Raw genomic sequence first — 24619 nt, forward strand, 5'->3', positions numbered from 1 at the left:
ATTTTGATCAGATGGGCCAACGGGGTGAGAAGTGGTAGATGGAGTTTAATTCAGGTAAACGTGAGGTGCTGTATTTTAGGAAATCAAAGCTTAGCAGGACTTATACACTTAATGGTAAGGTCCAAGGGAGCATTGCTGAACACAGAGACCTAGGAGTGCAGGTTCATAGAGTGAAGGCAGCATTTGGTATGCTTTCCTTTATTGGTCAGAGTATTGAGTACAGGAGTTGGGAAGGCATGCTAATGCTGTACAGGACATTGGTTAGGCCACTGTTGGAATAGTATGTGTAATTCTGGTCTTTTTCCTATCAGAAGGATGTTGTGAAACTTGAAAGGGTTCAGAAAAGATTTGCAAGGACGTTACCAGGGTTGGAAGATTTGAGCTATAGGGAGGGGTTGAATAGGCTGGAGCTGTTTTCCCTGGAGCGCCGGAGGCTGACAGGTGATCTTAGAGAGGTTCATAAAATCATGAGGGGCATGAGTAGACCAAGTCTTTCCACTGGCATGGGGGGGGGAAAGGAGGAAGAGAGGGGGCGCTGTGCACGGTAGGGGGAGTCCGGATCTAGAGGGCATAAGTTTATGGTGAGAGGGGAAGATATAAGAGAGACCTAAGGGGTGACGTTTTCACACAGAGTGGTACATGTATGGAATGAACTGCCACAGGAAGTGGTGGAGGCTAGTATAATTGCAACATTTAAAAGGCACCTAGATGGGCATGACTGGGATGGGTTTGGAGGGATGTGGGCTGGGTGCTGGCAGGTGGGACTAGATTAGGTTGGGATAATTGGTTGACATGGACGGGTTGGACCAAAAAGGGTCTGCTTTCATGCTGTATATCTCTATGACTATGACCCTCCGAAGAGTAACCCACCCAGACTCATTCCCCTATGCCTGACTAATACACCTAACCTACACATCCCTGAACACTATGGGCAATTAAGCATGGCCAATTCACCTAACCTGCACATTTTTGGATTGTGGGAAGAAACCGGAGCACCTGGAGGAAACCCACACAAATACAGGGAGAATGTGCAAACTCCACAGTCACCAGAGGCTGAAATTGAACCCAGGTCCCTGGTGCTGAGTGCGTAGGAACGGCATTCATCCTGGCAAGTGCAGAGTATCGCAGTCTCCTGACTTGTGCCTCATTAGATGGCAGACAGGCTTTGGTGAATCAGGAGGCAAATTTCTTGTACTGGTTTCCCAACCCTGACCCACTCTTGTAGCCAGTTATTATAAGGGCTAGTCTAGTTCAGTTTCTGACCAATGGTAACACCAGGATGTTGATTTGAGAGGGGGAAGAGGAGATTCAGCAATGGTAATGCCATTAAATGTCATGGATTCAATTCTTTCAAAATGGTTATTTCCTGGCACTTACGGCACAAATATCACTAGCTATTTGTAAGTTTAAACCTGGATATTGCGCACATCGTGCTGCATTTCAACATGGACTGCTTCACTAGGCTGCTCAACATTGCACAATCAAACATCCCCATTTCTGACCTTATATGGTGATGAAATAGTTGAAGATGGTGGATATCCTCAAAACACTCCTGAAAACATAGTCACTGATTCAAGAATGCCACGTGCGCACAGCCATAGGCGAATCACAAGACAGACTTCATCAGGAGCAGAGGGGCAAATGAGGCATTGGCAGGAGCATACAAATGTCCAAGCAAACCATCAAACTGTTCAAACATCACCTAGTCAATTTCTAGCAGACTATACAAATCATACACTGGATTTGTGTCCCTTCAGAATTCACTGAACTGGGTGGAAACAAGTAACTCAGTTCTGAGCAACTAAAAAGGTCACAATGGCAAATGTCAGGATGGATAACTGAGAATCAGACAGCAAATGAAAAATGAAATAAAAGTAAGGAGAGTAGAACAAAGACTGGCAAACTAACAAAGGGATCGAAACAGTCTATTAGCAAAACACTTGCCCTTTTGGCACCATTTGAGCCAATTTAGGATCGAAGATATTTCTGTGAGGTGGTAGTGGCAAGACAGAAGTTACTAGATGAGTACACTACGTGTTTTTACCAAGGAAGAAACCGAAACGAAATAGGAATAGCCAGATACTTAACTGGCTAAAAATGGATAGCAAATGTATTAGATTAGATTACCTACAGTATGGAAACAGGCCCTTCAGCCCAACAAGTCCACACTGACCCTCTGAAGACTAACCCACCCAAACTCATTCCCCTAACTAATGCACCTCACACTATGGGCAATTTAGCATGGCCAATTCATCTGACTTGCACATCTTTTGTATTATGAGAGGAAACCAGAGCACCCAGAGGAAACCCATGCAAACATGGGGAGAATGTCTATGTGGAGTTTGCATATTCTCCCATGGGGGAATCAAACCCAGGTCCTTGTCACTGTGATGCAGCAGTGCTAATCACTAAGCCATCGTGCCACCATGAGGAAAGCTGGGTATTGTTGAAAGGGATAAGTAACCAGTATAAAATCAGATCATAAGACATAACAGAAATGAAACCATTCAGCCCATCGAGCCTGCTCCGCCATTCAGTCATGGCTGATAAGTTTCTCAGGAGAAAGTGAGGACTGCAGATCCTGGAGATCACAGCTGAAAAATGTGCTGCTGGAAAAGCGCAGCAGGTCAGGCAGCATCCAAGGAGCAGGAGAATCGACATTTCAGGCAAAAGCTCATCATCAGGAATAAGGAGGGTGTGCCAAGCAGGCTAAGATAAAATGTAGAGAGGAATGACGGTGGGAATGCGATAGGTGGAAGAAGGTTAAGGTGAGCGTGAGGGGCCGGAGAGGTCGGGATGATGATTGCAGGTCAAGGCGGCGGTGCAGAGTTCAAAGGTTGGGACTGAGATAAAAAGGTGGGGAGGGGGGAAATGTGGAAGCTGGAGAAATTTGCATTCATCCCTTGTGGCTGGAGGGTTCCTGGGCGGAAGACGAGGCGCTCTTCCTCCAGGCGTCATATTGCCATGGTCTGGCGATAGAGGAGGCCAAGGACCTGCATGTCCTTGGAGGAGTGGGAGGGGGAGTGAAAGTGTTTAGCTACAGGGCGGTTGGGTTGCATACAACCAACCCAACTGCCCTGTAGCTAAACACTTTCACTCCCCCTCCCACTCCTCCAAAGACATGCAGGTCCTTGGCCTCCTCTGTCGCCAGACCATGGCAAAACGACGCCTGGAGGAAGAGCGCCTCGTCTTCCGCCTAGGAACCCTCCAATCACAAGGGATGAATGCAGATTTCTCCAGCTTCCACATTTCCCCTCTCCCCACCTTTTTATCTCGGTCCCAACCCTCGGACTCCGCACCGCCTTCTTGACCTGCAATCTTCTTCCCAACCTCCCCGGCCCCCACCCCCTCTCTGGCCTATCACCCTCACCTTAACCTCCTTCCACCTATCGCATTCCCAACACCCCTTCCCCAAGTCCCTTCTCCCTATCTTTTATCTTAGCCTGCTTGGCACACTGTCCTCATTCCTGAAGAAGGGCTTATGCCCGAAACATCGATTCTCCTGCTCCTCTGATGTTGCCTGACCTGCTGCGCTTTTCCAGCAACACATTTTTTAGCTCTGATAAGTTTCATAACCCATTCTCCCAGTAATCCTCGATTCCCTGAACAATAAAGAACCTCTGTCTTAAATATTCTCAATAACCTGGCCTCCACAGCCTTCTGTGACAGCAAATTCCATAATTTTACCACACTCTGACTGAAGTTTCTCCTTTATTCAAAGGCTGCGTCCTCAGGTTCTACTCTCTCCTACCAATGGAGACATCTTCCTAACATTCAGAATACTGAATGGCCTGGACAGAGTGTAAGTTTCAATTAGATCCCCCTCTTATCGTTTTAAACTCCAGAGTATAGTCCCCGGAGTTCTCATGTTAAACGTTTCATTCCTGGCACTATTTACATAACCCTCAGATCAGTGTCCAGGGCCAGTATATCCTTCTTGAGGTATGGGGCTCAAAACTGAGCACAATACTCCAAATATGGTCTGACCAGAGCCTAAGTACATCCCTGCTTTTATATTCAAGTTCTCTCAAAATAAATACCAACAGTGCATTTGCCTAAACGCTGACTCAAATCCTGCAAGTTTACCTCGAGAACACCCTCTCTAGAGTGTCTAGAACTCCCAAGTCTCTTTGCAATTCAGACTTCTGAATTGTCTCCCCATTTAGCAAAATAGTCTATTGCTTCTATTCTTCCCCAAGTATTCAGAAATCTCATCCTTCACAATGGACTCCAAAATCACCTCTAATACATAAGTGTGCAGAGGGAAATAAGGGTGGAATATGTTGAACTACTGATCATAATTGTACAATACTCCTTAGATACAGGATGGTGATAAAGGGCCAACGATATAGCATAAATATTACATAGCTGTTCAAAGTCCAAGGCTAACACCCACTACTACTGTTTAACATGTAATGGAAGAGTTTTCAAACTAAACTCTGGTTAATAAAATTAACCAGATGAACAACATTAAGATAGTCCAGCACAGAGGTAAAATTAAATTGGGTTTAACAAAAAATTCAACTTTTAGATAAGATTGACAAGAGTAATGCAGCTGCAAAGCTAAATCTCATGAGGGAAAAATGAACAATGATCGTAGTAATAGTGAAGTTTTTTTCTGTCTAGAGGAAGTTACACGATGAAGTAGCACACAAGCTGGTATTATGATCACTTTTTCTTGACCCTACCATCCTGGACCAGACAGCCAGAGTGAAATGTGAACTTGGCAAAAAGTGTCAGTAACTAAAAAACGTTTAAAATGCAAGTACTAAAAGAGAATAAAAACCACAAGAGTCCTTTGTTTTGAAGAAATCTACAAACGTTAATGATGCAAAGTTGTGACAGTTCTACAATCATACATGTTACTCTAAAATCCAGAATGAACAGGACATAAATATGGGTAACTAACTGTTGTTAAACACCCCAGAAAGAGCCAAATGTAGTAAAGATAGATCCCAGAGGTTTTTCAGCAATCCCTCAGATAGGAGGGCAGATTGGGTAATCAAATCTCATGAAAAATACCTTCACAAGGGATTCAATTTCTTCACTTTTATAAAGACTTAGCTTCAGAACTCTTAACAGCCACTACATTATCAAAGGCCTCAACTACTCATACTCGGGTACATTACCCTCCATTCCTGAGTTTACAGACCACTAGGTTCTTGAAACCATATTAAGAGCATCTACGATGGCTTCAGTTCGATGCCAACAGCTAGATTCGCCAAGTTAGTACTACCTTGAATTTCTTTGAGCTCTAACTTTGCCTGCTGTACAAAACAAATAACACTAGCAGACTTTCTTCACCCCTGTGCTCAGAGGCACTATTAATTGTGGATTACTTTCTCCAAAAACTTACAGCTCTTACTTGCTTCCTGAACTCTAATTCCAACATTTAGCTGCACCTCCTGGCTCCCCAAACATCTGCTCAGAGCTTGCTACAGCGGCATCTTTTTGGGTCAAACTCTTCACCTTTGGGAGTATGTTGCTGACTAACAGCTTGAAGCAGTGTTCTGCTCTAACTCTGCCCTCCTGCCCAAAATGGATTGTTCAATAATTCTTGAACTGATTGACCTGCCAAAAAAAACTCTACAAGCCCCAGTCTTGCTCCTTAGGGAATACTAAAGACAAATATTTTGAAGAGTCAAATGCAAACCGTTGGAACGGTGTTCTCCAAAATGTTAGAACATTCAGATTGTTGGCTAACACTGTACACTGCGATGACAAAGAGGATTGCATCACATTCAACATTGAGGACCTACCTAGGTTCAGTTATGAACCATGCAAAATTTCAACATTTGTAATGGCAAAACCTGGAAGTATCGTGAACTGTCAGAACACAGTGTTAAATGATAGGGCAGATTGGAGAAATGGACAAATACTTGGCAGATGAAATTAGTAGTGTTAAGTAAAATATTTTATGAAAAACCAGGTGAGGCGATATAAATTAGGTATTGTTATAAGGGGTGTAAGTTGAGAAAGCATTCAGGATCCTGTACTTTTTAATTCATTCACTGGATGTGGGCATTGCTGACTAGGCCAACATCACCCACTCTCAACCACACCTAAAGAGTAGTTAAGGGTCAACCACATTTCCACGGGTCGGGACACACCTAGGCAGACCAGGTGAGACCAAACGTTTCATTCCCGAAATGTTCTAGTTGGATTTTTCCAACAATTGGCAACGATTTCACGATCATTAAACTCTTATTTCCAGATTTTTATTGAATTCAAATTCCACCATCTGCCACAGCAGGATTTAAACCTGGGTCCCCAGAATATTATCTAGGTCTCTGGATGACTAGTCAAGTGATAATACAACTAGGCCATTACCACTGTCAATTGACTTCAAATGGAAGCAAATGAGCACCAAATGAATTTTTAGATTTTAGATTACTTAGTGTGGAAACAGGCCCTTCGGCCCAACAAGTCCACACCGACCCGCCGAAGCGCAACCCACCCATACCCCTACATTTACCCCTTACCTAACACTACGGGCAACTTAGCATGGCAAATTCACCTGGATTGTGGGAGGAAACCAGAGCACCCAGAGGAAACCCACGCAGACACGGGGAGAATGTGTGGAGTTTGCACAGTCAGTTGCCTGAGTCGGGAATTGAACCCGGGTCTCAGGCGCTGTGAGACAGCAGTGCTAACCACTGTGCCACCCACTTACAGTTAACATCATGCAATGATTGCTTGGTCTCAATTGTAGTAGGGTTGGTCATCACACTTCAGGATGAAGGCATTACACAATGCAGAAAAGATTTGAGAACGTTTTCATGGATCAAATACATGTTTTAAGTTGAGACATTGAGACTGCTCTCTTTAAAAGGAGGTAGAGGAGGAAATTTAGAAAAGGTGCTCAAAATCATAAAGGGAGACAAAACAGATCATGATTCAACAAGAGATGGCCAGAAATTCTCAGCTATTACAGATGTAATGTAGAACACTAACATCTATAGAAGGAAAAAAGAAAAAGCAGTAAAGTGAGGCAAAGGTATATTTTTAAACTAAAATTCACAGTGCAAATTTTACTGTGAAGACTGAACAGATTAAGCCAAGGAAAGAAAGTCTCTGCTTTTTGTTTAGTGTTGTTAGGTAGGGCTTCAATTTGGAAGAAGATTTGACATGTACAATATTACCTTGAATAGAAAAATAATTTCACAGATATATTCAGCATGAATGCACTTAGACTAAAGCATGTAGGTGGATGTAATGGTTGAGCTGAAACATTAACCACCCACAACATTTAGCTACCTTAAGTTTGTTAATTGAAAAGATTGCTCCATTTAAGAAAAACTAAAACAGTCATGAACAATGGTCAGTCTAAAGTTAAACTTTTTATAAATCATAGTCAATTTCTAAAATATAGAATTTTTGGCCTACAAATTAGTCAAACTGGTTTTCACTAAAACATTCGAAATTTCACTTGGATACAATTTTAACTTGTCAATAAAAGGTAATTTGCAGATGCTTAGCCAAGGTTGAGTGACCTTTCAAGAAACTGAAAGACTCAAGAAAAGTCTGTCACATTCAGAATAGAAGTATTTATATACATTTTGAAGGAATGGATCTATTTTTGGGTGTCGAGTTGAATATTTTACCTTTGGTGCTGCAGAAGCACAAGAACTGAGTGAAGAAATCACTTACTAGTCAAGAGAACAGGAAATAGTCTTTGTGAAAAAACACACGAGAGCTGTGAAACCATGGTTGAAAGTTAACATTTCTGACCTTCAGCACCAAAACATTGCAGCCCTGGTCTTAAAATTTCAAAACTCTTGCACAAAAATCTTAACTATTAAAAGGGTAAGTGACTAAATTAACGAAAACACAGACAACCATCTATACAATTTTTTCCAGTTAATTGAAGAAAGTCATGTTTCATATTAACGCCCAGTGTGAATTTTGATTCCTTACTTTTAACATTGAAATTTGACCCACCAAATGAACTGTGAAGGCCTGAGAGTGAACCATACGACTTCTCTACATAAAACTTGACTAATCAGATAGAAATGTGAAGATTTCTCACTATAAACAAAACTAGATTTTTAACTATATTAGAAATGTTTCTAAAATTATGAAGTCAACACGATTCAAGCATTATCAAGCATTTAGCAAACGAAGTGATTGCGTCAAGCTTAAATTCCCTTCCAATACAGGGTCTCCTCACTTAAAAGTGAAGAAACATGAAGTAAAACAAGATCTGCCAGAGTTAATAATCAATGTTAAAGTCAGGATTAGTTTCATGACGACAATATTGTGGGCGGCACGGTGGCACAGTGGTTAGCACTGCTGCCTCACAGCGCCTGAGACCCGGGTTCAATTCCCGACTCAGGCGACTGACTGTGTGGAGTTTGCACGTTCTCCCCGTGTCTGCGTGGGTTTCCTCCGGGTGCTCCGGTTTCCTCCCACAGTCCAAAGACGTGTGGGTCAGGTGAATTGGCTATGCTAAATTGCCCGTAGTGTTAGGTAAGGGGTAAATGTAGGGTTATGGGTGGGTTTCGCTTCGGCAGGTCGGTGTGGACTTGTTGGGCCGAAGGGCCTGTTTCCACACTAAGTAATCTAATCTAATATTTCACCAGCAAAAAAAGCTGATATACTGTGATATGCATCTGCAACACTTCATAGAGTCAGATGTACAGAATAGAAACAGACCCTTTTGTCCAACCTGTCCATGACGACCAGATTTCCCAACCCAATCTAGTCCTACCTGCCAGCACTTGCCCCATATCCCTCCAAACCCTTCCTATTCATATACCCATCCAAATGCCTTTTCGATGTTGCAATTGTACCAGCCTCCACTACTTCCTCTGGCAGCTCATTCCATACACTGACCACCCTCTGAAAAAGTTGCCCCGTAGGTCACTTTTATATCTTTTCCCCCCCTCACCATAAACCTATGCCCTCGAGTTCTGGGATTTCCCCCACCCCAAGGAAAAAATTGTGTCTCTATTTAACCTATCCATGCCCCTCATGGTTTTATAAACCATTAAGGTCACCCGCCAACCTCCAACGCTCCAGGGATAACAGCCCCAGCCTGTTCAGCCTGTCCCTGTAGCTCAAATCCTCCAACCCTGGCAACATCCTTGTAAATCTTTTCTGAACCCTTTCAAGTTTCACAACATCTTTCCGATAGGAAGGAGACCAAAATTGCATGCAATATTCCAAATGTGGCCTAACAAATGTCCTGTACAGCCACAACAGGACCTCCCAACTCCTGTACTCAATACGCTGACCAATAAAGGAAAGCGTACCAAACGTCTTCTTCACTATCCCATTTACCTGCAATCCACTTTCAAGGAGCTATGGACTTGCACTCCAAGGTCTTCCTGATATAATTTGCAAAACAAGGAAAATTGTGGGTGGCACGGTGGCACAGTTGTTAGCACTGCTGCCTCACAGCGCCTGAGACCCGGATTCAATTCCCAACTCAGGCGACTGACTGTGTGGAGTTTGCACGTTCTTCCCGTGTCTGCGTGGGTTTCCTCCGGGTGCTCCGGTTTCCTCTCAGTCCAAAGATGTGCGGGTCAGGTGAATTGGCCATGCTAAATTGCCCCTAGTGTTAGGTAAGGGGTAAATGTAGGGGTATGGGTGGGTTGCGCTTCGGCGGGTCGGTGTGGACTTATTGGGCCGAAGGGCCTGTTTCCACACTAAGTAATCTAATCTAAAACTTCAGTTAGGAAAGTTAGCTTTTTGCTTGCAGAGAAGCATTTAAAGCACATTGTTGTACAGGGACAGATGTTCCTAACTGTTGTAAATGTACAGGCAAAGTACTAGAAAATACAGCTCCATTTTGTTGTGGATCTGCAGAGGTCAGATCAAGAAAAGAGTGCAAATTTAGTAATAATTGCCAATGGTTTTGTGGTCACCACTACCAAAACCAACTCTCAGCTCCAGAGTCATCTATGGAGTTCAAAGACGGGATTTGGGCCTGTCCCTAGACAATTAGCCTAGAACTAAATGGTTAGTCCATTCACATTACCACTGTCTCCTTTACTGCTTTGCCTTCTCATCCTTGTAGCACATATGTCACCTTGCATCTGCAATTTCTGCACTGCTCAGTAAATGGAATCATGAGAGTAGTATGTTGAAACAAAGATCTACGTACTTTTAACTTCAGTGAATGTGGCACCATATGAAGTTGATGGAACAGGGAAAGCCCTGCATCACTCAGCTCAAATCCCCACAGCTGAATTTACTCAATAAATTACAGTATACTGTAAATTACAAAGAAAACTCTGTAGGTATCAGAGAGTGCTCCTCACTATCTCTTAAATGTTAGGTTCAACAATCTGGATTCAATGCAGCACTTAATCTTAACTGTGCGCAGTTTTGGTCGCCATACTATAGGAAGGATGTGGAGGCATTGGAACGAGTGCAGAGGAGGTTTACCAGGATGTTGCCTGGCATGGTAGGAAGATCGTATGAGGAAAGGCTGAGGCACTTGGGGCTGTTCTCATTGGAGAAAAGAAGGTTTAGGGGAGATTTGATAGAGGTGTACAAGATGATTAGGGGTTTAGATAGGGTAGACACTGAGAACCTTTTTCTGTTAATGGAGTCAGCTGTTACTAGGGGACACAGCTTTAAATTAAGGGGTGGTAGGTATAGGACAGATGTTAGGGATAGATTCTTTACTCAGCGGGTTGAGTGTTCATGGAATGCCCTGCCAGTAACAGTGGTGAACTCTCCCTCTTTATGGTCATTTAAGCGGTCATTGGATAAGCATATGGAGGTTATTGGGCTAGTGTAGGTTAGGTAGACTTTGGTCGGCGCAACATCGAGGGCCGAAGTGCCTGTACTGCGCTGTATTTTTCTATGTTCTATTAATCACAACCATTTAGCATGATTAACAGATTATGAATATTCCGTATGTGGCACTCCACAGATCTCTGAAAAGAGACCAGGTTTCAAAGCCTTGCCCCAAATTAAGAAATTGCATCGTTACACTCCTGCATACTTATGCTGACATTCACATTTGGACAGCTTTTCTTGAAGGCTTGTGTTGTCAATTCACTCGGAGGGACAGGGACATATCACCAACCAATGTAGCTTGAGATGCTTGGATTGTACCCATATGATCCTATGTTCAAATTATCTAGTGTGAAAACTATTTTGATCCTCAAGTCATTAATACAGAGCTATATTAAACTTTTTAAATGGTACATGGCCATAAAATTAGTTGATTTCAAAACATGTAGAAAATCCATAACTCCTTGGAACCACAGCCCCTTAAAATAATTTCTATTTTACTGATTAAAAGATAACAGTCTGACAGTAGATGCAACTGATTCAGTGGTCTGACATACTGGACTTGATAGATGCAGTAATAAAAAGAATGGAACTTTGGTCCAAGTGCATAATTTTTCACAACTCCGCTTAATGTTACAGGCAGGAAGCTCAACATTTCGGCGGTGTGGAAAGGCCTCTTTCCTATACTCCGCACTCAGGAGGGTGTCTGGGGTTCGCCGATTACTGTGGTGGTCTCTCTCCAGCAGAGACAAACTTCAAAGACCCGGAATGCCACATTAGGTCAACTCCTCTGGAGAGAGCTCACTGAACCAAACTCACTGTTTCGAGCCTGACCAGCGAGTCAGAACTTATCTCCACACAGTAATCGTGACTACCACCAATGTGTGGATGATTTCTTCTGGTTGGTGGGGCAATAGCCACCTGGCACCTACCCTCTCAGGCAGTACCCCGGATCAAACTGCTTATCTTGGCCAACAATCCCCCTAGAGTGGGCGGTTCAAACTGCCCTGATCACCCTTCAGTCCTTGACACTGGAATTACAGCTTAAGATCTGCTGTGAACTCAGCCAGAACGTGTACACCCAGAAGGAGCACAGACCGAGTCAAATAGGATTTCACAATTACCAGTGAACTTTATTACAGAAACAAAAAATTCAACTTGCCCAATCCATACTTCGATGAAACGTACATCCTGATATCAAATGAGAAAACTGGAGCAAATACAACAAAATCTTTAATCTTGCACAATTTACAGGGTACTTATACTTTAAGAATTATAGAACCACCCTCCCCCATGCCTAACCAACTTCTTCAGAGTTCAAATGTCCCAGGCCTGAAAATGGTTTTTCCAGTCTCAGAGGGACTTGCCTGTCCAGTGGAGCTCCTTTTCTGCCTCTGGTGTTGTTGCGGACTTACGAAGTCTGAGGTCACACACAACATCAATGCCTTCAGTCCCAGCGAGTTCAGAGTGAGGAGAGTGAAAAGGCAAAGAGCCCCGATAGCTGATCCCGCTGTTCCTTTTACCCTTGCGATTCTGAAGGGTCAGCCGGCCTTGTCCCTCAAGTAATTCCATTTCACAGAGTATCTCCGGTAATTGCTGGAGTCGGTTTAATCTCATCATTCATGGAAACAAAGGGGTTGATACCATCCCAAATTTACTTAACAGAAATTTTGATGACTTCAGAGCCTCCCAAACTGTTTTCAGATTAGAGTAAATGGCTATCCCATCAAATAGACAGGCTCCACTGTACACAGTTTCAGGGTTCATTACCATTTCTCTGTCTATCCCTTGATACAATGTTTGGCGGGTGCTCTTTTGTTGGTAGAGTTGTCTCATACCTCTGAGGATCTGTCCCCAGGTAGGGTCCCTCAATTCTGGCAGGCCTGCTGAGAAATCCTGCCTGCACAGATACCAGGTTGACCAATTTTTCACAAAAGGCCATTTACTTTCAGTCTTTCCTTTCAAAACTGGGCAGTGCCTTGAAACTGCTACACAAGGGAAGAAAGTTTTGGCTGTTACTAAAATGAAATTTGAAGCTTTGACACCTCCAAGTTCTACGCTGGTAGGTGAATATAGCAACAATTGGCTCACTGGAAAAAGCAATAAAGTTAGTAGGATAAATGTTAAATAGATACATGTAAATCAAAAGAGAGCAGCCAAAAGACAGAATCCCATACTACATCAGATGTCACTGCCCATTTGTGGGCGAACAAGATATTAAGAAGCCACTGCAACAGCACGATTAGAATGCTGTTTGTTTAAAACGAGTATTCAAAGTACACCACTTCAAAAAGGTTATCTAAGTTTTTAACAGATTTCAGGCAAGTAAACCCATGCAGTCACTCATCCAACTGTTTAGTCGTGGGCTGAACTGATTTTTGATCTTTGCTTTTAATTTTCTTCAGACTCTTGAACAGTTGAGTATATTTCACATGAGCCATAAACTCATTATCCAATTATCTCAAATTGGAAGTTGAAATTATAAGCATTAATGGATGGCAAAATGTGCATCTTATGCAATATATACATGAGCTGGAAAGTCTGAATGCAATGTTGATTGTAAAGAAAGCTCAAGCATTACAAAATGAGAGCCTTGGGAGGGAAACAAACTGCATTGATAAAGTGTATACATTCTATGCACTCACCCAGGTTTAATGAGCCTGCAGGTTAAAATGACTAAGCATTGAAATTTTACACTTCATTTGTCACCTTCAAAACTAATTAATAGGAGGAAGATTTGATTTGCGGAGCATATTTCTCCGACTACAGCAAAAAGCACAAACTCAGCAAAATTGAAGTGCAAATGTCTGGGTAAAAAGTTCTATTTTCTGGCACATGTAATTAACTTCTACAAAAATAATGTAACTTCTATCAGATCAATCTAGCAACATTCAAGTTGCTCAGAAACTGGGATCTCTTATCACTGCTTCCAGTGGTTGCAAGTGATGTATTGATGCAAGATGAAAAATGACAATTTGTCATTTAATAACAAATGTTGCTAAAATAGGTCTTTAGTCAGAAAGAAAAACAAATGAAAGCTGCAGTACAAGATTCAGACATATCTGAAGAGTACATATTCTACTTGCTTTCTTCAAATGCTTGATCAAACATATTGCAATGTTAAAAGATTAAATTGGACTATCTCCCTGGACATTAAAAGGTTTAAATTGCACATTCTGGAAGCGGGTGGGGACAACATTCATGCAGGAATGTGGATGACTTCCACTTCATTTAGACATTTACTACTAGTCTCCTACTATTATCAAATTAAACTCTCATTCAGTCCCTTCCATTCAGAAATGCTTTCATAGCCATCCCCCAAATCTAGGGCATATCACACCGACACTGCCTTGGGGAATCAGTGAGCCGGGAAATTGTTTGCATCACGATTCCCCAGGATTATGACATTTCGTTACATTATCTAAAAGGAAGACCTCATCCTACTATTGTACCAGGGGAACACATGGTTATTGGTTTTGGGGGGGTGGAGGGGGGGGGGGGAGAAAAGAGGTGCAGTGGCCAGAGTATCTGTGAGCATTACCAACTGACGTGGACAAAGGGGATGTTTTCTCTTTGTTTGGCGCCTCCGACTCTACACGCCTGCAAACAGGGTCAAAGGGGGTCGCCTAGCTTGTACAGGCTTTAATAACCTTTAACTGTTTACAGACGTTGGTGTGTGCGAATTGTACCTCATGTGTGAAACCTCGGAAAAACAAGCTAACAATATAACCGGACTCTGGGTGAGACGTGAAGCCACTACATGGCAGCACAGTAGTTGTGCAAAAATTATAACCACTATTCCTGCTTTATTCTTACTACTTAAATGCAGGCAAATCTAGGTCCAATGGATCTTGCTGTAATCTCTACAGATTCAACTTAATGGAAGTTCTGCTCAGTAACACTAATTGCAATGGCTCTGATGGACACAAGTCATTGCTCAGGGTACTCAGCTGAAGGGTCAAACAATATACCACCTTTTCCATGATCAGTCAAAACAAGCACATGCTGGGTTTTGATACACTGATATCTATTTCATGGCGTTATACATTGCATCCATGTAGCCACATGAAGAGCATTCAGTAGTTTTTATTAACAAGCAGTTCATTACAAAATCTGGTGGTGACTGTGCCATCAACTACAATTATTTCCACACCCTAGGTGCTTACAATAACGGAAGATCCCAATTTTAAACATGATTTGCTTTTATTGGGCCTTTCACAACCACCCAATCCTTCAAAGCAATTTATAGCCAGTCAACAGTACTTTGAAAGTGCAGCCACTTATGTAGGAAATTTAATCAGGTTATAAAAGTATGGTGGAGCCATACTTGACAGAGCAACTAATATACGTTTTACAATAGTTAACAAACATATAATTAGATGTAAATAAGAAACATTTCCATTCCTTTCCAAAATAGATAACTTTGGATAAGAAATTTCATGTAGATCAGTCAACTTCAGATTCACAAGATAACTTGTGCATTATTTCATTGCCAAAATTCAAATATATTCTGGAATCTTCATAGCAATACTTTGAAAGGAATGCCTGGCCTCTCAAGACTGGTGGTAACTCCAGTTAAAGTTTAAGGTAACTGCGAATTAATCCTTTAAAGCAAATGGAAACAGCTTGGTATGTGGCAATATCAAGTACCTTTGATCAATATTTTCAGTTTTGCTTTAAAAAGTTGCCCCCCGCTGCATATCATGCTAAACTAGTCCTCTCCATGTCAATCTCTGAGGCGAAACACCAGCTTGAACATATCAACAGTGGACAATCCAACCAAAACAAAGAATGTATATCTGACAGAATTTGAGCTGTAAATGTTTTTGAATAATACAAATCACAGGGCTGGCCACTGATCTGTGTTTAACTGGTGTCCAGCATATAGCAGTTATTGCACAAAAGGGAAAGCACCTCAAAAACTACATTAGATGTTACACATTGTGTTAATGCAATTTGGGACATGGAACAAATCAGATATAGCAGAATTTTTGGCAAGGAGTAAAATATGCTTTGAAGCCAAACAACAATGGAGCCACATTTAGTTTCTGCGTAAAACTTAACATTTGTGGGAACATAAAGCAAGACGATGATCAGGACATCCATTATACGGCTTGTCCAAAAAATCAGACAGGCTGATCCAATGCTCAGTTTTATATGCTCCAATTTGAAGTTTCATTCATTCTTCTCAACTTCAGGCTCAAATAGTGGACTGGTGCTGACCAGCCAGCCAGTCTCTTACATAAGACTAGAATTTTTTTTTTGAAAGCAACTTTTTCCAAATGCTGCTGTTTGGATTGCTGTGAAGTATTTAAAGATAGACAGCCCTTAGCACGTTGTCAGCATAGTCCAGAGAACACCCTCTTATAACGTAGAGAGAAACAGAACTAATACAAATTGACTACAACCAAAATGTAAAGTGCTTTAGAACAAGATTCTCGAAAAAAGGTCATAAACAAGTTAAAAATATATTTGGAATATCTCTCAATAGCTCAGCCATACAACACGGGTATTAAAAAGGTTTTAATTTCATATGGCAGTTAGTAACCATTCAGTGCAATTCCCAAGTGCCATCTAATGTCTCTTATGACAAAGTTAGGCAGTGTTAGATAACAAAATTTCAAAAGGATACAATAGACTAGGTGAATGGCAAAACTGTGACAGGTGAGGGGTTATCCATTTTGGACCAAAAAGGATAGATCAGGGTATTTTCTAGATGGTATTAAGTTTAATACAGTAGATGCCTAGAGAGACTTTGAGCTCAGTTGCATAGATAGTTGAAATGTCACAAACAGGTGCAGAAAGCAATCAAAAAAAGCTAATGGAATGCTGACCTTTATAACTGGAGGACAAGGAACAGAAGTTATGCTGCATTTATACAGAACCCAGGTTAGACCCCAAATCAAGTACAGAGTGCAGATCTGGGCACAAAACCTCAAAGAGCATATATTAGCCTTGGAGGGACAGAGTGAAGGTTTTTAAGAATGATATGCAGACTTCAGAAGTTAAATTGAGATTATACAAATTAGGACTGTTCCACCTAGAATTTAAGAGATGGTGTCTTTTCTTTGACTTTGAAGTCTTCAAGATATTAAGTTTTTCCCACTGGTTTTTGTTTTGGGGGTGGGGGGGGGGGGGGGCACCAGGGAGGAGGGAAAAGAGAGGAGAGGGTGGTCTAGAACAAGGGGACAGATTAAAATTAGGGCCAGACCATTCGGAGGAGAGGCAATAGCAGCACTTTTGGGTCCACTAAGAGACCCAGCAGTGTTAGCAGCTGCATCAGCTAGACATTGAGGACTCACTGGTGATGGCATCAGTGGAGGGTAAATGGCAAAGAATGTTTTGTTCCAGCGACAACACAGAGGATTCATGCCTGGCTACCATGCTCAAGACAGAGCATGTGAGGACTGTACAGTTAGATTTTCTATTTCATTTTTCTGCCTTTATATTGTGTTTTGGTTTATTTTTGTTTTTAAGATGCAGAGGCATACTACAACAGTTCCACTATTTTGTAACAAGATGCCATACAATAAATACAGTCAAATACAATATTTGCATTAGCATTTTTGAAAAGTTAAAGGACAACATAAGACTGTTGCATGAAGTGTTGAATTTGAAAAGTCTTTGATATCCTGCTCACATATATCAGTTAAAATGCAGGTATACCAACTAACAAAGCAGCACATTATGTCAACCTTATTACTTCTATAATCAAAGCCTCCTGTAAAGTCTCACTGCAGTCTTTAGAATTAGTGTGTGTTGTTTGGTCTCCTTGTTAAAGGAAAGGTATACTCTCCAGATGGAGGAAAATAAAAAAAGGGTTTACCAATTTAATTCCTGAGACGGACGGACTGCCCCATCAGGAATTATAAAGAATGGGTTGGAGGTTAGAAGGATAATCCCCATTCAAACATACAAAATTAAAAGAACCTACAGGATGAATATAGGAGGGTTATTCCCTTTGGCTGGTGATGTCCAGAACTGAGAGATGGGAAGAGTTTTAGAATAAGGGGTAGCCCATTTAGCACAGACAATGAGCAATTTCTGTACTAAGAGAATAATGATTCTTTAGAATTCTTATTTTGGAATCTTCACAGGGTTGCAAGGGCTCAGTCATCAAGTTTTTTCAAGCCAGAGTTAATAGATCTCTACATATGAAAACACATCAAGGGCTCAAAAGACTGAAAGGGCTACTGCTGTATCCACTCAATGTTTTTATGGAAACTCTGGAGGGATCTGCAGGCTGGGTTGCACTAATTTTATCTTGGCCTTACCTTCTTTTTGTCCCGCATTGAACTTTTCCCTCTAACCATGATCTTGCAACCAGTCTCTGCTTCCAGTTGTTTTGCTGTGAGTCCTCTTGGGCCAAGGATTCTACCAACGAAGTTAAACTGAAGGGAATAAAAATAAGAATGTCAGAACACATGACGCACGAGTGATACTGCGAAGATTGGACTTTCTAAATACTTAAATATAAAGTAGCTTTCAATTTAGATTGCTGACATCTTGATGGAAACAAATTTGCACAAAATTTTTCCAAGTTTTCAGCGTTTACGTTACAATATTAAAACAAGTTATACTCAAAATGCCAGATTAGATTACCATAATTAACTATGCTTTCATAAATTTGATTCACGGCTCCGAAAATTATCCAGAACAAATCTCAAATAAATCAACTTCTAGAAGTTGCAACTTCCAGGTTGACAGCAGGCGAGAAGTTGGAAATACTTGTAGGAGAAAACGAGTTAACGGTCTCACATGAACACTCGATTTTAAAAATATTTGAATTTTGAAAATTAACCAGTTATTATAGCTACTATTTGAACTGCTTTAAAACAAATGTTGGAATCGTTGTAACCCATTAGTTAAGACATGCCCCACAATGTGTAATTTTTCTTTTAAAACTAAATGTTGAATTTTGGAAGTTTAAGAAGCCTGAAAGGAAGAAGTGAATTAGAAAAAGATAGGAAAAGCTTCAGTGAAAAGACACAACAGTCAAGAGTAAGACAAAATCCAGTAGAACAGGAGCGAGAAGAAAGGGATTGGAGAGATTGTGCAACTAAGGAAATAATTTCTTCACTGTCAGACCAAATATCATCAAATTTTGGCTCTTACCTGAAAGGGAAAGTTTTTTTTAAAAAAAGGAATGAGGGAAATATGTAAACTAAACAGGTAGAGACCCAATTTAACAATATCACTATACAAGTTGTGTACATTAACTCTGAAATCATTAGAACGACCAGATGTTCCAGGATTGCTTAGGAACTGAAAGTGAGACAGGAAATCTACGAACTGACATTCAAAGAAAGTTCTAAAAACAAAGGCAGCAGGATTTTCCATTCTTAACTTTCATTCTTTAGGAACCTGCACTAAGTGACCAAATAAATGAACCAAAAACTTGGCTTCCATATGTGCTTGAGATAACATGCACAGGAAAACAAAGTACTCATTCTTCATTATAGCAAACACTTATCTGCAATGACCAGAAAAATGCAGAACATAATTTGGAAATTCAGCTTTTACTTTGAATGGAGCAGTCCTGTGAAGTACTTGGAATAGGACAGCTGCATAGTGAAGTGCTCCCAAATAGGGAAGCATAGATAGTAAGTCAGTGTTTGCCCAAGACCAGAATTATTGGGATAACATCCTGAAGACGTAAAGCTTTAAGTAGTAGCCTAATAGCTTCCATCTGGAGTTATCCGTAGTTTCAGTCCAAAAATTAAAAAGTGACTGAGTATGTTTAATACAGGAATGAGGGTGAGTACTATACTGTACCAGGTGCGTTTTGGCACTCTTCAAATGCTGACTGACTTTAGCAATTTAGGTGCATTTTTTGCCTTAAAATCTGATTAAGTTGGTGGTTTGGTTTATTCTCCTGTGTTCTGTTTTAGTTAATAATTTTTTGTTGGTAAGCAACATCCACCGCATTTGTGTACATATGCATCAACAAGAGGCTACTTTGCTCAAACCAGGTTCGTTTCTAGGATTGACTTGTCTGGTATTTAACATTAGCTGGGATCTTAACAGTTTCAACCACAGTATCATTCCACATTATCACTGACGTGTGCACTTAAATGGTAAGGTCCTGGGGAGCGTTACTGAACAGAGACCTTGGATATAGGTTCATAGTTCCTTGAAAGTAGAGTCACAGGTAGATATCACAGTGCAGAAGGCATCTGGTATGCTTTCCTTTGTTGGTCAGAACATCGAGTATAAGAGTTAGGTGGCCAAACTGGTCCTCACCCTTAATTTCTCCTTTGAATCCTCCCACTTCCTCCAGACCAAAGGGGTAGCCATGGACACACGCAAGGGCCCCAGCTATGCCGGTCTCTTTGTTGGCTACGTAGAACAGTTTATCTTCCGTAGTTACACCAGCACCACTCCCCACCTCTTCCTCCACTACATTGATGACTGCATTGGCGCCACCTCATGCTCCCGCAAGGAGGTTGAGCAATTCATCAACTTCACCAACACATTCCACCCTGACCTTAAATTTACCTGGACCATCTCTGCCACCTCCCTCTCCTTCCTGGACCTCTCCATCTCCATTAATGACGACTGACATGACACTGACATTTTTTTTTTTACAAACCCACGGACTCCCACAGCTACCTGGATTACACCTCTTCCCACCCTATCTCTTGCAAAACTGCCATCCCTTATTCCCAAATCCTCCGCCTCCACTGTATCTGCTCCCAGGAGGACCAGTTCCACCATAGAACACACCAGATGGCCTCCTTCTGTAGAGACCGCAATTTCCCTTCCCACGTGGTTAAAGATGCCCTCCAACGCATCTCAGCCACAGACCCAACCCCTCCAACCGCAACAAGGACAGAACCCCCTGGTGCTCACCTTCCACCCTACAAACCTTCGCATAAACCAAATCATCCGCCGACATTTCCACCACCAGGGATATATTTCCCTCCCCACCCCTTTCTGCCTTCCGCAAAGACCGTTCCCTCCGTGACTACCTGGTCAGGTCCACGTCCCTCTACGATCCACCCTCCCATCCTGGCACTTTCCCGTCACCGCATGAACTGTAAAACCTGCGCCCACACCACCTCCCTCGCCTCTATCCAAGGCCCTAAAGGAGCCTTCAACATCCAAAGTTTTACCTGCACATCCACTAATATCATTTATTGTATCCGTTGCTCCCGATGCGGTCTCCTCTACATTGGGGAGACTGGGCGCCTCCTAGCAGAGCGCTTTAGGGAACATCAACCACACCCCCGTGGCCCAACATTTAAACTCCCCCTCCTACTCTGCCAAGGACATGGAGGTCCTAGGCCTCCTTCACCGCCGCTCCCTCACCACCAGACGCCTGGGGGAAGAACGCCTCATCTTCCATCTCTGAACACTTCAACCCCTGGGCATCAATGGAATTCTGGATGATCGCATCTGCCAGTGCCACTGGTTTGATCAGCTTAAGCACTAAGTTTTAAGAGCTAAGCATCAGCTGGAGGCACAGCAATGCATTTGCAAGACAGATTGACATGGATAGCACATTTTAGACTTGGTCAGGAAAGGAACAGGTGACCTGTGAGAAGGTATGAAAAGCCTCAGATGGAGAGTGGATGTAAAATAGGGGGTGATGCACAGCAAAATACAGAAAAAACAAAATCAATCTGGAAGATACAGCATATATAAAACTTAAGACACAAGAATGGGGCAAAGTTGGATGGCATTTATTGTAAGCAAGCATGTGATTAAAACATATGAGTGGAGGATGTTGAGTAACACCTAGGGGATATCACTGTCACTGCAGATATATGTTTGAGGAAGGCGCAGGGCTGATAGGTCAATGTTCTAGAGCATACAACCTCTAGGTGAAACAGAAGGAGAAGACTCAATTACTGCAATAAAAGGAGGGATGATATTTTATATGGCCTCAATTGAGGAAACATCGAAGTAGAACTTGAAGGGAACAGTTGTATAGCTCAGAGTGCACAATAAACCCCAAATAGCAAGGGTGGGACAGAATGACATATGCAAGTGAATTTTGAGTAAAATTAATAGGGATTTCAACTTAAATATTACTGGGATAGGCAAAAATTGGGGTGGGGGGAGTGGAAGAATTCTTAAAACATTTCCAGGAGAGTTTAAGCTGGCGCATATTAAGTTCTAAAAGACAGCAGTGCTAGACCATATTTTGGGGAATAGAGCCAGGCAAGTTTCTGCAAATGTCAGTTGGGGGGAGGGGGGTGGGGGGGAGAAGATCTCAGTGATAGAGACCATAACTCATTTTAAAAAGGTAATTATGGAAAAGGATAAAAAAAGTGGGAACTAAAAAACTGTAAATCAGGCAAGGCCAGTTTCGATGTCAAGATAGGATCTGGTCAATGTGGACTGGGAATGGTCATTGACAAAAATAGCAAAAGTACAGAGCCAAAATATTCCTGTAAAGATGAAGAGTGAGGAAGGTGGAAGCGATAAGGAGACACAGAGCTGATAGAGGGAAACAGCTGGGCTGACAAAGGAATGGGTGAAATGTCAGCCTGCAAGTATAAAAAGCTAACAGGGACCATTAGCGGCTGACAATAGGTTGTTTGTGGTATAATAAAAGATTAAATTTGAATATCTCTCTGGACATTAATGTAATATTAAAAGGGTTAAACTGCACTGACTGAACATTCTAGAAGTGGGTGGGATTCATGCAGGAATGCGGATGACTCCCACTCCATTTAGTGGAGTCATTTGATTTAATAACGGGGAAGTAGTAACAAACTATTATGCAATCTCTTCCATTCAGAAATACTTCCATAGCCACCCTTCAGCCAATCAGGTTCGCTTGCATGATCATCCCTGATGCTGAAGCTGAAGCTTATCACACCTGCATTGTTTGAGGAAGCAACGCAGCCATAACCCATTTGAAGGGCCACCCCGAAGCTAGGACACATCACATTTACGTTGTCTAGGGAAATTGTGCGCATAACAATTCCCTAGGATTACGGCACTTACGTTTGCATTATCTCAGAGGATCATCTCATTGTACCTGGGGTAACATTTCACTGAGGGAGTGGCTTTGGGGGGGGGGGGGGGGGGGGGGGGGGGGTTGTCTTCAGTGCCACGTGAGTGTGGGGGAGTGGCCAGAGTATGTGAGCATGACCAACCAACCTATAAAAGGGAATGTGTTTTTTGTTCAGAGCCTCTGACTTGACATGCCTGCAAGAGGGGGTCAAGGGGGTCACCTAGCTCATGCAATCTTTAATAAATGTTTACTGTTTGCAGAAGTTGGTGAGTGTAAATTGCATCTAGTATGTGAAATCTCAGGAAAACCACCTCAGTGGTAGCAGCCCAAGTGATGACAAGGTCTGGTATGTGGGGGTTGGGGTAAAACCATGCTACTTTCTCCCAAGGCCCTAAAATTATTGAACTCTATATAGAGTCCTAAAAAGTTGCAGATTCTCAAGCAGAAAACGAGTTATTCTTCTAGCTTGTACTAAGCTTCACTGGAACACTGCAGCAAGCCGGAGACAGATTTTGCCAAGGAACACAGTTGCCCATTCAAATGGTAGGCAACCAGAAACACTGAGCTGAACGTACGAGCTCTGCCACCCTGTCTGCATTTCATCTCCCCAACATAGAGGAGGCCATAATGTGAAGAGTGAATCCAGTAGCTTAAATGGAGTAAAATGCAGGCTAATTGCTTTTTCAGCTGAGGGACTTAGACAGCAAGGCTGGAAGTAGTAAACAGGCCAATTCTTGTGACTGCATGGGATGGTGCCATGGAGGGGAGGGATGAGAGACGTTGAGAGTGGAGGAGTGGACCAAGGTGTCCCAGAGGTAACAGTCCTTGTGGAAGACTGACCAGGTAAGGCAGGGAACTAGTAGTATCAGTTGTAGCGGAAATGGCAGCTAATGATCCTTTGGATGTGGATACTAGTGGGATGGTAGGTGAGGTCGGGGGGGGGGGGGGGGGGGGGGGGTAGGGGATGGATCTTACACAGCTGAGGGCCTCGCCACTCAGTTTAAATTATACCCCAAAATACCAAAATCCAGTTAAGTTTGAATTTGGGATATTGATAATATTAAAAACCAAAACGCTCTGATGTTTTGGGGTAGAGGATGGTATGGTGATTGAGGAAGGTAGTGTTACGACACAGGTAAAACCCCCTTGCTTAATCTAAACCAGTAACACAAGATTTATCCCATGCAGTAATCTGAAAATGCGAAAGGCCAAGAACTATTTAAAGTACAAAATAAACCATTTCAAAAAAGTATAACAATTAACTACTTGCAATTCCTTCCTCTAACCTATCTTTTACTTTCCCTTCTATAATACTAGTCCAATAAAACCTGAATAAGATTTACCAAAAATTCAAATTTCAAAACCAGGCAGCTGTCAAACGTTCTCTTTGTACCTTCCTGTGTAGATTTTCTTAAGAGATTTGTTTCACAGGTCATTGATAGATAAAAGGTACCTTTAAGAGAGCTGTGTTTTAGGCATTCTGTACATGCTGGTAGCTTGGCAGTTCTCCCCTCCAACTGTTCAATTTTCCCCAGTCCTCTACCCCAAAACATCAGATCGCTTCGTTGGTTTATTAATATTGCCAATATCCTAAATTCAAACTTGGCTGGAGGTTGGTATTTTGGGGTATAATTTAAACTGATTAGCAAACTTGAATTTGTTTTTGTCTCCAGGCAACCCAGCCAGTGCTAGCTGTTCTGAAGCAAAACTTACATTGTAAATTCTCTAGCATGGTGTGCTTCTCTTAGTCCTTGCTAGCTCTCAAAAGGTACAGTACACCTTATATTCACAATAGTAGTGGATTTTTCAGAAGTCCCCTTGTAGAACATAGAAAAATACAGAGCAGTACAGGCCCTCGATGTTGCGCCAATCCAAGCCCACCTAACCTACACTAGCCCACTA

General features: G+C 42.0%; 1 protein-coding gene across 9 annotated transcripts in view; it reads right to left on the bottom strand.

Annotated features, from left to right (window-relative positions):
• qkia (QKI, KH domain containing, RNA binding a) overlaps positions 1–24619 on the bottom strand; it is a 106097-nt gene that overhangs the window by 35122 nt on the left and 46356 nt on the right. For all 9 annotated transcript variants that reach the window (XR_009646326.1, XM_060847591.1, XM_060847589.1 and 6 more), the window contains exon 3: positions 18024–18140. Coding sequence is in view for 8 of the 9 variants with exons in the window: in XM_060847591.1 (XP_060703574.1) it covers positions 18024–18140 (117 nt within the window). In the remaining variant the exon portion in view is untranslated. The remainder of the gene's footprint in view (positions 1–18023; positions 18141–24619) is intronic.

The sequence above is a fragment of the Hemiscyllium ocellatum genome, chromosome 30 (assembly GCF_020745735.1).
Source record: "Hemiscyllium ocellatum isolate sHemOce1 chromosome 30, sHemOce1.pat.X.cur, whole genome shotgun sequence".
Lineage (NCBI taxonomy): Eukaryota > Metazoa > Chordata > Chondrichthyes > Orectolobiformes > Hemiscylliidae > Hemiscyllium > Hemiscyllium ocellatum.